Source organism: Girardinichthys multiradiatus, chromosome Y, assembly GCF_021462225.1.
Source record: "Girardinichthys multiradiatus isolate DD_20200921_A chromosome Y, DD_fGirMul_XY1, whole genome shotgun sequence".
Lineage (NCBI taxonomy): Eukaryota > Metazoa > Chordata > Actinopteri > Cyprinodontiformes > Goodeidae > Girardinichthys > Girardinichthys multiradiatus.
Genome location: NC_061818.1, coordinates 35,469,218 through 35,483,067, shown reverse-complemented (window position 1 = coordinate 35,483,067; position 13,850 = coordinate 35,469,218). Strand labels below are relative to the sequence as shown.

The window sequence follows — 13,850 nt, the reverse complement described above, 5'->3', positions numbered from 1 at the left end:
CCTTGCTGTGGTTGCAGAGAGGTGTTGGTTTTCTAGAGGCAATGTTCCGCTGATGAGTTATTGATCCGGAAAAGCCGAATCTGTGAATATCTTTCTAACTTTACCGAAGTAAGTTGGCGACCAACTTCCTCCAGACTGTCCAATATAGTGGAGTCAACCTCCACATCCATCTCAGCTTGGAGCTGATGGAAATCCTCCATGACCCGTGCAAAACGAAAATGGAGGTAGTCATTTTGGTCAATATTATTTGCCAGTGACCTTAAATCATTGGCAATGGCTGTAAGAGAACCCTCCATCGTGCCTACCAAAAGAACTTCGGTACCGGAGTCCAGGCAGTAGCAGCAGGATCGGGATCATACACACAATTCTAACCAATGGTGCTGAAGACAAATGTTAGAACCACCCACCTCATTAACACACGGAGACAGAAAAGCAGAAATAAATAAATGTAGAAATACAGAAATAAATGTAGGAATAAATAAATAAAAGTAGAAATAAATGAATGAATAAATACGTGAATGTATAAATGCACAAAAAGGAGAAAATAAATGAATAAATAGATAAATAAATACATTTATATGTGTATTTATTTATTTTTAGATTTATTCACTTATATATTTATATGTGTATTTATTTCTTCTTATATTTATTTATTTATACATTTATATGTGTATTTATTTATGTATTTATTTTTTTACATATTTATTTTTCGTTTTGTCATTTTTGGTCCCTCATATGTCTCCACTGTATTTTGGACTAAAACAACTTCAACTGCCCTGTTTCAGCTGCAACCTTCAGCCACTGTTACCTCCAGGCTTAAAAACACACCATAAATCTAAAATTACAAACGAGATGAAAGAAATTTCATGCAGACAGGTTTAAAAATATAGATTTAAGTTTATTGCACAATCGTTGCTGGAGACTGAGGAGTTTGAGAGCCAGTCTGTTACACAGGACGCTAACGCACATAGACCTAATGAGGCACTGTGGGAACGCGTCCCGTCAGTGCAACATCTGAGTATAACTGAGCAGTGTACAGGTTACATGCTTGCATGGGTTCAGCAGGACAGTTCTTCCATTCACACGATCATAGAAGGTATGGCGATCCAAAGAAAAACCTCTGGAGAACTGCTGCATTGCCCCCCAGTATGACACATGGTGATTCATTTCACCTGGCTGAGGTATGGCTTCAGTCGTGCCAGTGTCAGTGCACATGAGATTCCACTAGGTGGAGCCAAACTGACTTGTAAGAAAGTGGGGCGGTGCTGCAGACATGACAGGACTATAACAGACAGACCCTCCTGAAAGCCCCCTTCACACTAAAAGAAAGGGCTTCTCTCGTTACATTTGCACAGAACTGCGCGAAAGTTTTAAGCCACCTTTAATTTTTTTTTTTTTTTTTTTTTTGCAAATTAGTGTTTGTGTTATTTTGAACTGATCTTGATCAATTGTTTGGAATTTAAAAAGGTCCTCAAAGGTCTCTGTGGGATGTCGGTGCTTATTTACACGTTTTTAGTCTAACTCATACTGGATTAACAAAAACATTCCCCTGAACGCGGCCTAAAATTGAGTAAAAAAGCAGGTAAAGTCCATACAAAAACTCTTTAAGAAGACCTTTAGAAAGTACTGATCACGACCACTTTTAAAGACGACTGAACACTTGAGGCTTCTTTGCAGCAACATGTAAAGAAGTAAAGGCAGGCCTAAGACTTTTGCACAATTCTGTAGACCAGTGTCAAAGTTAGGATCCACAGAATTACAGATATAATAATAATAATCATCAGTTTTTAACAATACAGATAGTTCATTATAAACAGGTTGTCAACAGGCTATCCGGCACCTGTGTCATTTAAAAAAATGAGTTTAGTTAGAGATGTTTGACTTTTTTCCATTTAACATACAGACAAAAGAACAATCACAAGCCTTCTGACCCAATGTTTCCTCTCTTCTGCTTGTTACAAGGACCAGACTAAAGCCAGCAGGTGGAGCCACGTTTCAGACAGCAGAGGTTACGGCGCCCTGATGTCGGAGCGAGCGGATCAGAAAGCCGATTCTTACGTGACCTTGGCGCGTCCTTCGGCCGATAATGCATAGATTGACCGGTGGTGGTCAGGAGGGATCCCCATGCCCACCAGGGAGGTCATGAATGTCTTTCTTGTGTGTCTAAAAATGTGGTTATGCTTTAAAAGTGGCTCTACATTGAGCATTGAAACAAATTTAAGGATCTTTTCTGTTCTTTACACATATATGGACACAGCTAAACAAAACGTTTCTGATATCTGAAGCACAGCAGTGAAGCCTCATCTGCTTCTGAAATAACCCCATCTTCGTCCTTCCCGTACCGTACGCTCATTTAGTCTACATACATGTATTTACATTATCTGTATGATCTCGAAATGTGTTTCCGTCCAATCCAGAGCCCTTTGAAGATTAGCGATCAGTGCAGTAACATCCAGGAGATAATCAGATGATTGGCAAACACTATGAGACATCAGCTTCTGCTTCAGAGCTACGTTCATGCAAAGTTTTAGCTTCATTCAATGGCCAACATACATTAGTTTCTGCTTTTACATTGCAAACTCTACTTACAGCAGGTAATAACCACTATCAGGGCGGGAGGCTTGCAGAAGTAAAATGCCTCCGAGGTTAGCGTGCGTGACAAAACCACTCTGGGAGGTCCTTCTTTCACCTCTGAGTCAGTGTCAACACGGGAAGCAAGGTGGTGGGCTACACCTAATCTGTCGAGAAGAACAGCGGCTGTGACGGTTAGCGTGGAAAAGGACTAATAAAACAGAGCTGCTGCACGTTGTGTAGGAGAAGAGGGTGAGGAGGTTCATTCCTGTTTACAGCAGCTAAATATGCACATTCAGAAACGCATTCAAACCGACTGAAATCACCGTGTAGTGTCAAAAATAAAGTGAAAGTCATCATAAAACATACATATGGCTGCAGTGCATTTACACAAACATTTTAAAGTGGCATTTATTTGCCTGTTTAGCGGCGGAAATGACAGAACGTAATGTAAACATGAACCAACAGCAGGATACAGACAGTTTCCCCACAACTGCTGCTAAAATAAGCAAGAAAATAAACAGAGAGAGAATCCTTATATATATATAATTGTGACTAAACTGATCTGATTCTCCAACTGTTTCAGCAACAACAGATCAACAAATTTGCTTTAAAATAAATAAAACCCGAATAAAAACATTGTAATAAATAGAACAATCATATTAATAATCGTTCTCTTAACAAACAAAGAACTTTTGCCTACCCTGTAAAAATATATTTTCAGCATTTTAGTTTAGGCGCCTTTTGTTGCCACATAAACATCCAAATTGAAAGAGCCCACGGAGGAACACGGTCAATTAGACCTTCACAAGAACCTGAGGTTAAAGAAATGTGCAAAAACCAAAACCAAAAAAGCGAGTTCTAACTTTTAAAAGTGCTTTGCGAAAGTGTTTACACCCGTTGAACAGTTTCAATTTTCATCACATTACAGCCACAAACTTCAGGGTTTTTTACTCAGGTTTTATGTGACAGACCAACGCAGTGGAAGGAAAACAATACACGGCTGTAAGCATTTCATTACAAATCTGAAAAGTGTGGTGTGCATTTGTATTCAACCCCCTTTAATCTGACAACCCTAAATAAAACCCCTGTATATATTTTAATCTCAGAGTAATTGCAGCTGTTCTGTGCTTTAGGGGTTTGTTAGAGAACATTGGTGAACCGACAGCATCATGAAGACCAAGAAACACCTGAGCTGATGAGACTTGGGCAAAAGGAGCATTAATCAGAAGTAATAAAGACAGTTACAGTAACTCTGAAGGAGCTACAGAGATCCACAGCCCAGGTGGGAGAATCTGTTGCAGTTGTGCACGCCACAGATCTGGCCTTTGCAGGACAGTGACAAGAAGAAAGCCGTTGTTGTGCAATAAAAGTAACACTGCACGTCACCCTGAACATACCGTCCCCACTACAACACATGGTGGTGGCAGCATGATGCTGTGCGGATACTTGTCTTCAGGAGGGAGAGAGAAGCCGGTCAGAGTAAAGGAGGTTGAACACAAACATGTTGAAAGCAATGCAGCATTTCCTCTTTACTTTAAAGTATAAGCTATTTGGTGATGGTCTATCAAATAAAATCCCACTAAAATACACTGAAGTCTTTGGTCTAAATGGGATAAAATGTGAAAAACCTCATATTTTTTGCAAAGCATCGTAAGCTACGGACCTCTGTGAATGAGAACAGTGCTTTCAATCTTCCAAACTTTGTAAAGTTGTGGAAATGATTCAAACTTTGCTCAGTGTAAGGATTCAATTTGTAAACTCACGGTTTCTTGTCTCATAAATAGTTCCTGAATTTTAATGGCACTGAGATCCGGCGCAAACCAATCAGACATCGATGCTCTGTGGTCGCGGCCACGTAAAAAGTGCAGTAGACTCAGGAATGAACTCCTCACCCATGTTTTGTCTTCGTCTGGTGTCATTTAAGGACGACTCAGCCTAACGCAAAGAGACGGAAACAGGCAGAAAACCAGGAAATAAACAGTGAAACTCCGTAATCAGAGCAGGAATCCTGCGGTGCTTCGCACAGCGACTCCAGCATGAACGTTTAGTAGAAAAGTCGGAGAGAGGGAGTCCGACTGTGTGCTGTGATGTGGATGGGTCAAGATATGGATGTGCTGCATAGGTAGCAACAGTGACATCTGAGAGAATCCGTCGGATATCATCTAAAATATCGTCACCAACTTTACGGCTGTGCAAAAGTTTCAAACCATTCCTCATTTCTTCATGCTCTGCTTCCAAGGAGTCAGATTCTCCTTGAAACCTTTAGAGATCAACAGTGAAGTTAAAAAGCAGCAGAAATCCAAAGGAAACTTTGGAGAAAAAATAACTTTTGATGAAGACCTCCCAAGATTACTATAAAGTCTGTCTGCTTACCAAAACATGAATATATGAGGGATAATAAAGACTTTTGCACAGTAGTGTACTCAGTTAATCCCTTTACTGTTTAAATGTTTCCACTATTCTGTGGCTGGAGTGTGTGTGAGGTTTTCTCCACATTTCTGTGTGTCTTAATTCTTTTATCTGACTTTACAGAAAGTTCTAGGATGGATGAAGATATAAACATTCTGAGTTTAACACATGCAGAGACCCCCAGACCCCCCCAGAGGTCCTCATAAGGGACTGGGGGCTGTGGTGGGGGTCAGTTGGAGGGACAGTTGTAGCTGTTGATCCACAGCAGGTCGTCCAGGACGCCCCAGTGCAGGTAAAGGATGGAGCCCACCACCAGTACGTGCATGATCTGGTGGCTGTTGCACCAGTAGTCAAAGAGGCCCGGCCGGAAGCGCTCTGGGATGCGTGTGATGTTGATGACCCCGCCCAGCACGGCCAACGCGTCCATCATGAGGAAGTGGCGGAGCGAGGTGGGGCTGCCGCCGCCCATGCCCACCCATCGGAGCAGGAAGAAGGAGAGGCGGAATAAGGCCTGCCAGGCGAAGGAGCGCAGCCGGCGCACGCTGCTCCGAGCCGTGACGGCGCAGTAGATGCCGTAAACGGACAGCAGGATGTAGACGAGCAGGGACACTGTGCGGATGAAGGGGTAGCACCACAGCGTGATGTAGACGATAGGAAGCGCCCCTGAGGAAGGAAGATAAACAAAGTCAGAATACAGAAGTCAGCCTCACGCAGGCTTCCAATGCAGCGTTCAGGTCAAAATGACAAACTTCCAGACTCAAACTCCCAGAATTCCCAGTTGTTTGAATAGTAAAAGAGTTCAAACGTGGTCCAGATTTTAATATGTGCTCAGCTAATTTTGAACAATAAGGAAATTCAGTCAATAAAGCTCTCAGATAAATTATTAATGTATTGGAATCGGTACATGTAAAGCAGAGGAATCGATTCCCATTTTCAAGCACATAAAAAATAAATGAAAAATCAAACTGTTGGCAGTTTTATCACAACAGGATAATGCAAAGAGCATCGAAAGATCACTAATCATCTCAGATGTTGGAGTATTGCTTCTACAAGCACCACTGACTGTAGTGAAATGTGCTCTGACAAATCAATACAGCTACACCTCCTGGTAAGTGATCAGCAGCCTGAAAGCAAACACAGCAGCCATGAAAGAACTACAGCTGATGAAATAAAGCTAGAATGACCGAGGAGGGAAGGCTTACCCAGCGTGTTGATCATGCAGATTCCACAGACGTCCAGCTTCAGGAGGGTGTGGTAGACGGGCTCGCCTCCTTCATGGTTCATGAACAGGTGGTAGACCACGGAGCCCAGCTGGGGCGACAGGCAGGCCAGGAAGTGAACCACGCCCAGCCAAGTAACGCTGATCTGAGACCAGGGGATGTTGAGCGGCAGCAGCACCAGGAAGCAAACCAATGGGATGCCTGGAGGACGGGGAAATAGAAATGATTGCTCATTCGAAACTGTTGGAGGGTTGATTTAATCACAGAACAGCTCAGGTCAACACAAGACTAGAAACATCAAGAAACACACCTGAAACAAAGGCTTTTTCAAGAAGAAAAGCTTGCCATGTGCTTTGTAAGTGTGGTGAAATTACGCAGAAATCTCTTCTGGTGTGAAGTCGCTTCCTGTGGTCATTTAGAGAATGACTGGGAACAGCCTGAGGGAATGAACACGCTGGCACCAGAAGCATCCACTCAAAAAATAACGCAGCCACTCTGACAAAACCAAATTAAGGTGTCATGTTTGCCGTGATGGATTATCTGGCTCAGGACTTTGGGAGCCCGCGGACGCTGTTTCTGGAAGTGAACAGGAATGAGAAGCTGTGAGGGGCTTCGGGATCTGCTGAGTGAGTGCAGACACCAGCAAGAAGAGCAGAGGAGGGAAACCTACTTATCAGTGCTCCCTCCTGAGGGAAAGACAAGGGCCCCACTAAGAGCGCATCCTAATGCAGCCAAAGGCCGTTCAGCTACTTGCACAGGTTCTCTACTTGGCAAGAAGGTCACTGCTACATGGAGAAAAATCCAAACCTGCTGGGTTCCTACAAATATCCCGTGTCAAAATTCCAGCTTCTGCAAACTCATGTTTCCTGGATTCTCTGTTCACCTTTCAGCAGTTTCTGACATGTTTTGGTTAAATTGGAACTGAAACTTTTCTCAAACTCCGTTTCCTTTTCCCATATTGAGAATAGACTCTGTAATAGCTCTTTAGTTATACCTGCGGCGCCTTGCCAAAGCATTGATCCCCCCTTTCCACGTTCACACATTACAATCACAAACTGCAATTTATTTTATCGGGAATCTTTGTGACAGACCAACAAAAAAATGGCAGATAATTGGGAAATGTAAAGAAAATGCATACATGCTCTTTATTTTACACATTTAAATCTGAGTATATTTGTATTCAGTTTTGGGTTAACCTTGATTCCCGCTGGTCAGACCGTCTTGTTGCCGTTATTCAGATAGTTTGTTGATGTTTGAGGCTCAGAGGCTGCGTCGAAGTAAGGGTTTACCAACCTGTCTCAAACGTCTGTCTCACTCAATGGAGCTGGCAGCTCTTTTGGCCTTTTTTAACCCTCCCACGCAATTAAAAGACACATTTTTCACCCTCACAAAGCCGTCCACATAACTTCTATTTTAGGCGTGTTATCTCCTCCGCTTGCCCCACCTCGTAGGAGCCGACCAACTGAACTAAGGCATGGACAGAGTGGAGAGGACCTCCTCTGAACGCCTGCAGCATGAAACGTGTCTGAGACCTGAGCAGAGGGCAGAATGTTTTCAGCTCCTATGCAAAGCAGGCCTGGGCAAGATGAAACACAGCTCAAGCCTTACACAAAGAAATGTCACACATGCAACAACAACTGCATCCAGAGGTAGATAAAAACCTTAAAACCTTTCAATGTTGTGTGATTACTATGGTACAGACGAGGTCAGCCGAGGCGTCTCTTTATGATACAACGGCTGTTTAATCTGTGAGGCTGGAACACCACGAGCTGATGACCTTCAGAACGAGGAAGCTGTTACAGTTTAAGCCTGTGAGCGCGGAGATGATGAGCTGACCAGGATGCATGTTATTAGGAGAGGAGAAAACACAAGAGAAAACTTGAGAAACAAGAGCCACGTTATTGGCTCCTTATGGCACAACACTGAAAACACTAAACAGATGGATAAAAAGATGAGAAGTGAGTCTGGCTGCAGAGATTAACGCATTATTGAAATTAATTTCAGCGAAAAAGAAACTAAAAAAAGGAATAGCATATTGTGTAACTGTGACATTTAGGACCTTATGTAAAAGCCACTGCAGGTAATTTTCACAAAGTGTGTTTCAGTTCAACAACTAGTTAAACTTTTGCATAATAAATCACTTAGCAATAAATCAGATCTAATGATTAGATTTCAAAAAATGACAAAAATCTATATTTCTCTCTTTACAAAAGGCAGAAATGTGTCATTTCGTGTTAAAGTCATGTGGCCCACAAAATAAGAAAAACACATAAATGCATAATGTGATTACAAATGGAAAATAATGTAAATGCACGTGATCACACAATAAAACTATACTGTAATGAGATGCATTTAATAATTATTAACCAAACTGTAACTAAACAGGATGATAAATAATAGTCCAACACACAAAAACAGAAACGTGAAAACCCCGCCACTCACAGAAGTGAGTATAATTGGTTCAAAATACATTTAATCCCTTAATTTCTCCTTAATTTCCATTTTTATTTATATAAAATTATCTATTATAATTATTATTTGAAATGATTTAGCATTTTTACATTTATCTGTAAACTGCTATCTGTATGATTTCCTTCTTGCACGTTCTGTCTTAATACAAGCTAATGGAAATGTTTAAATTCCTATGTATCATACGTCCATATTAAAACATTTATTGAGTTATTGATTTAGTTTTAGGTTTACTCTTTAGTTTGGCTGTGATATGCTCTGTCTAGAGGGACGGGCGGAGGCTGCAACAATCTACTGATCCAATGATCCTTTATCACACACACTTCATAGAGTTTATATGCCTTCATAGGAAGATATTTTGCTATTATTAATATAAGAGTACAGGATTAAAAACTCCAAATTAAATCCCTGCAGTAATAAAAAGAAGTAATATACTCTTCTTTAACACAGTACCCTAAATTATTGCACAAAATATTTTCGCTTGTCAGTTTGAAGCAAATCTAACCCAGAGTCTAACATTCATGACCGAGTCCTCCTAAAAATGTTAGATATTCAACGTTCCAGCCTCTCACATGGTGCTGAGTTTGTGCAACTCTGAGCCTTGACTATATTTGCATATTTGCTCTGCTGCTCAAATCAAGAACACATGGAAGATCAAATAATTTCTTTAATAGGATCTCCAAATCTGCACTTATTTTATATAATTATTGTGAACTAAACTTTTGCGTGGTCAGAGGTTTTTCTGGAGCTCTCAAGGCTGGAATGTGCAGACTGTGGCCCTGCAGGTCCAATACTCGACCAGAGGAGGATTTCTCCTCAACCTTGAGTGATCTCACCTGTTCTGACATGCAGATTCATTTCACTCACCGTGTGTGTATATGTTCCCAAGTTCATTGTGGAGGTAAAACAGGCTTCTGATGCAGTCCTGCACGGAGGAGATGGGCCGGTATCCTGTCAGGACGTATTTATTGAACTGAAGATGTGGCGGGGAGCTGGCCCAGTCCAGCAGCCTCGGTCCGTTTAAGAATGCCATAGCAAACAGGACCGTTAAAAGGACGCCACCGAACAAATAAAACACAGACTGCACCCCTATGTACACGTTCAGCAGGATTATTGCGACCAAAACCTTATGAGATACCATTGGTGTCGGTTTTGTTTGTTTTGTTTGTTTTGTTGTTGTGTATGAGCTCACGTCAATTCTCTGAGCGCTACCCGGCAACGGTGCGTCCGCCTCGGCGCTGCTTGTTCTGAACCCCCGGTGCCCGTGCGAGTGTCATCCGCAGGGATGGAGGCGGAAGCGGCCAACCATACGCATGATGGTGTAAGCTCCGGACGGTCATCACTTTATTTGACATTTATGAAATGTGCGTGCAGCACCTTGAAGCGTGAGAGACGGAATGTTTCCGGTCATCTTAAAGCCGCTTCTTGGTTATTACTCAACGCTCCGGTGCGGCAGGGCAGGCTTGAAGGATTCTCGGGCGCTGATGCTGCGAGAGCCGCAGGTCCATCCGACTCCAGATGATGCTAGCTTGATTCCAGCGGTCAGATTTGCAGCGGAGGACAAACACGTTAGAGCTCTAGACCTATGAGGGAAATTATCTCGATTCTGCCGGATTCTGATTGTCTTTAGTTGAGCTTTTTAAAAACGGAGGAGATCCGAAATTTTCCAGCGGAGATTTTGAAGGACTACGGGCTAGCATGCCGGGCTGGAGGCTACCGACGTCCGGTGACAGGGGGTGAGGAAGCTGGTGTCTGAACCGGCCTTTTTTGCATTCTCATAGCTCGGTCCATTCATTTTAATTTTCTCCATCTTATTCCTGATCCAGTTATCTCCCAACAGTAATTCCAGCAGACAACATTCCTTATAAAGCGGCTCCCCGTCTGTCGGCCTTAGATCCGCTGCATCGCCTCCAACAATCAAGCTAGATAGCCGAGAACACTACTTCCGGTTCTTCCTTTTCAAAGTAAAGCACTCACTGTGGAACATGCCAGAATAAAATCATTTGGAGACACATATGGTCTCCATGCAACAGGATCCTAGAAAGCATGGAAAAAGATCTTACATAAACAAATACTTGAACCGTTTAAACAGTCAGTGTGGCCTATGAGCCTCACTTATAAGCGGCATGTCTGTTTAAATAGGAAAGCAAAATCACTGGTTCTGTATCAAAGAGCAAAAACTAAATATGACAGCGAACATAAAACATCGAGAGGAACCAAAATCTTTTTGATATGTATTGTTAGGACAATATCAAAGTAATAGCAAATACATAGTCAACATATGAGATAATGATGCCTGAACAACTTAAATTTTATTAAGTAATTTTTTTCATGGCGGAAACATTTGGTATTTGATACAATATAAACCCAAATGTGTCATGGATGGAATTTTATTTATACTTTACACTAATAATAGTAACTTCTACTCATATTCTACTTAGTACAAACAGGTATACAAACGAGGAAAAACATGCCCAAAAGGTGTTTTGTTTTCTCAGAATGCAGATAAGTTTTTATATAGATTATTTACAATAAGCTACTTTTACCGATTAAAGATAAGAACTTGAACTTCTAAGGGCTGTCTAAAAGCAGAAAGTGATGGCTCATAATTGTCTAAAAAGAGGACATCGTTGAAAATTTGGATGTATCACACCACCCCCTGCTCTCACCTCCTTCTGTTTCCTGGACCAGATGACTCGTACTTGTATTACTAGTAAACACAGAAAATCAAGATCCTCATTCTCTGGACAAAACAAATGTTGCATGTTAATCAGATGTGGTTAGGTTAGGCTTGTACTCTGACTCCTGCTTCTACAGACTCTACACTGACAAATTTCTATAAACACAAGTCATGATGAATATTCATAAATTTGTTGATTTCTTTTCAATTGTAATTGAGTTGCTTTTTTCACATGATCAAAAGTTACCATTTTCTCATTGTTGCTCCTTTTTTAAAATCTCTTGTGTCTCTTGGAACAGTCTTTAGAATTTATAACAATGTATATGGATCATTTACTATTTTAGCCACTCTTTTAATCCTTCTGCTAATCTTTCTTCTGTTGATAGCCATTTTGAGACATTTTGTCTCAAACTCACTCGTACTCTTGTCAGAATTAGTTTTAAAGTAATCTTTTAATTTTACCAACATGTTTCTTGTGACTGGAGTATAATATTCATGTTTCGGAGCTGCCCAGTCATATAGAAACTTGAATCTGATTGAGAATCTGTGTAAGCTAAAGATTAAGGGAATAGCAATGAGGCCTTCAAACCTTAAAGACTCCAAAAAAAAACAAAAAAAAACAGGGGAGACATAAAAAGGCAGCAAGAAGCAAAGGCTTTTTTACTGATTATTGAAAAGGTAAATAATTTTTGACAAGCCATTTTTGTTAAAATATCAATAAAACCTGAGAAACGCACACATACACACACATACACACACACACATTTATATATATATATATATATATATATATATATAAATGTGTATATATAGAGGTGTATAAACTCTTTTTGTTTTTTCAAACATGACATCCCTTAGACACTATATATAGCTGAGGTTGCCCTTTCCAATCAACTTGTTGATTAAAAATAACTAAATCTAAATCTGTCAGCGTAGATACATGGATGGAATGTTTCATGAATGGATGGATGGATGGAGTTGCCATATTACAGATCCTGCAGCAATAAATAAAAAAACAAGTACAGGTCCTTCTCAAAATATTAGCATATTGTGATAAAGTTCATTATTTTCCATAATGTCATGATGAAAATGTAACATTCATATATTTTAGATTCATTGCACACTAACTGAAATATTTCAGGTATTTTATTGTCTTAATACAGATGATTTTGGCATACAGCTCATGAAAACCCAAAATTCCTATCTCACAAAATTAGCATATCATTAAAAGGGTCTCTAAACGAGCTATGGACCTAATCATCTGAATCAACGAGTTAACTCTAAACACCTGCAAAAGATTCCTGAGGCCTTTAAAACTCCCAGCCTGGTTCATCACTCAAAACCCCAATCATGGTTAAGACTGCCGACCTGACTGCTGTCCAGAAGGCCACTATTGACACCCTCAAGCAAGAGGGTAAGACACAGAAAGACATTTCTGAACGAATAGGCTGTTCCCAGAGTGCTGTATCAAGGCACCTCAGTGGGAAGTCTGTGGGAAGGAAAAAGTGTGGCAGAAAACGCTGCACAACGAGAAGAGGTGACCGGACCCTGAGGAAGATTGTGGAGAAGGACCGATTCCAGACCTTGGGGGACCTGCGGAAGCAGTGGACTGAGTCTGGAGTAGAAACATCCAGAGCCACTGTGCACAGGCGTGTGCAGGAAATGGGCTACAGGTGCCGCATTCCCCAGGTCAGGCCACTTTTGAACCAGAAACAGCGGCAGAAGCGCCTGACCTGGGCTACAGAGAAGCAGCACTGGACTGTTGCTCAGTGGTCCAAAGTACTTTTTTCAGATTAAAGCAAATTCTGCATGTCATTCGGAAATCAAGGTGCCAGAGTCTGGAGGAAGACTGGGGAGAAGGAAATGCCAAATGCCAGAAGTCCAGTGTCAAGTACCCACAGTCAGTGATGGTCTGGGGTGCCGTGTCAGCTGCTGGTGTTGGTCCACTGTGTTTTATCAAGGGCAGGGTCAATGCAGCTAGCTATCAGGAGATTTTGGAGCAATTCATGCTTCCATCTGCTGAAAAGCTTTATGGAGATGAAGATTTCATTTTTCAGCACGACCTGGCACCTGCTCACAGTGCCAAAACCACTGGTAAATGGTTTACTGACCATGGTATCACTGTGCTCAATTGGCCTGCCAACTCTCCTGACCTGAACCCCATAGAGAATCTGTGGGATATTGTGAAGAGAACGTTGAGAGACTCAAGACCCAACACTCTGGATGAGCTAAAGGCCGCTATCGAAGCATCCTGGGCCTCCATTAGACCTCAGCAGTGCCACAGGCTGATTGCCTCCATGCCACGCCGCATTGAAGCAGTCATTTCTGCAAAAGGATTCCCGACCAAGTATTGAGTGCATAACTGTACATGATTATTTGAAGGTTGACGTTTTTTGTATTAAAAACACTTTTCTTTTATTTGTCGGATGAAATATGCTAATTTTGTGAGATAGGAATTTTGGGTTTTCATGAGCTGTATGCCAAAATCATCCGTATTA

At 41.5% G+C, this 13,850-nt stretch overlaps 1 protein-coding gene across 2 annotated transcripts; it reads right to left on the bottom strand.

Annotated features, from left to right (window-relative positions):
* Positions 1-3,636: 3,636 nt before the first annotated feature.
* On the bottom strand, positions 3,637-10,589 carry LOC124864399 (progestin and adipoQ receptor family member 4-like). Of its 2 annotated transcripts, none has more exons than XM_047359174.1 (3): positions 9,540-10,589; positions 6,186-6,404; positions 3,637-5,646 (listed from the first exon to the last, which is right to left on the bottom strand). In XM_047359174.1, the coding sequence occupies exons 1-3, from the start codon at positions 9,811-9,813 to the stop codon at positions 5,213-5,215; spliced, it is 927 nt and encodes a 308-aa protein (XP_047215130.1). In that variant the 5' UTR covers positions 9,814-10,589; the 3' UTR covers positions 3,637-5,212. The 2 variants fall into 2 exon arrangements, with proteins under 2 accessions (XP_047215130.1, XP_047215131.1); XM_047359175.1 differs by lacking the exon at positions 9,540-10,589 and adding an exon at positions 6,514-7,858.
* Positions 10,590-13,850: the final 3,261 nt, after the last annotated feature.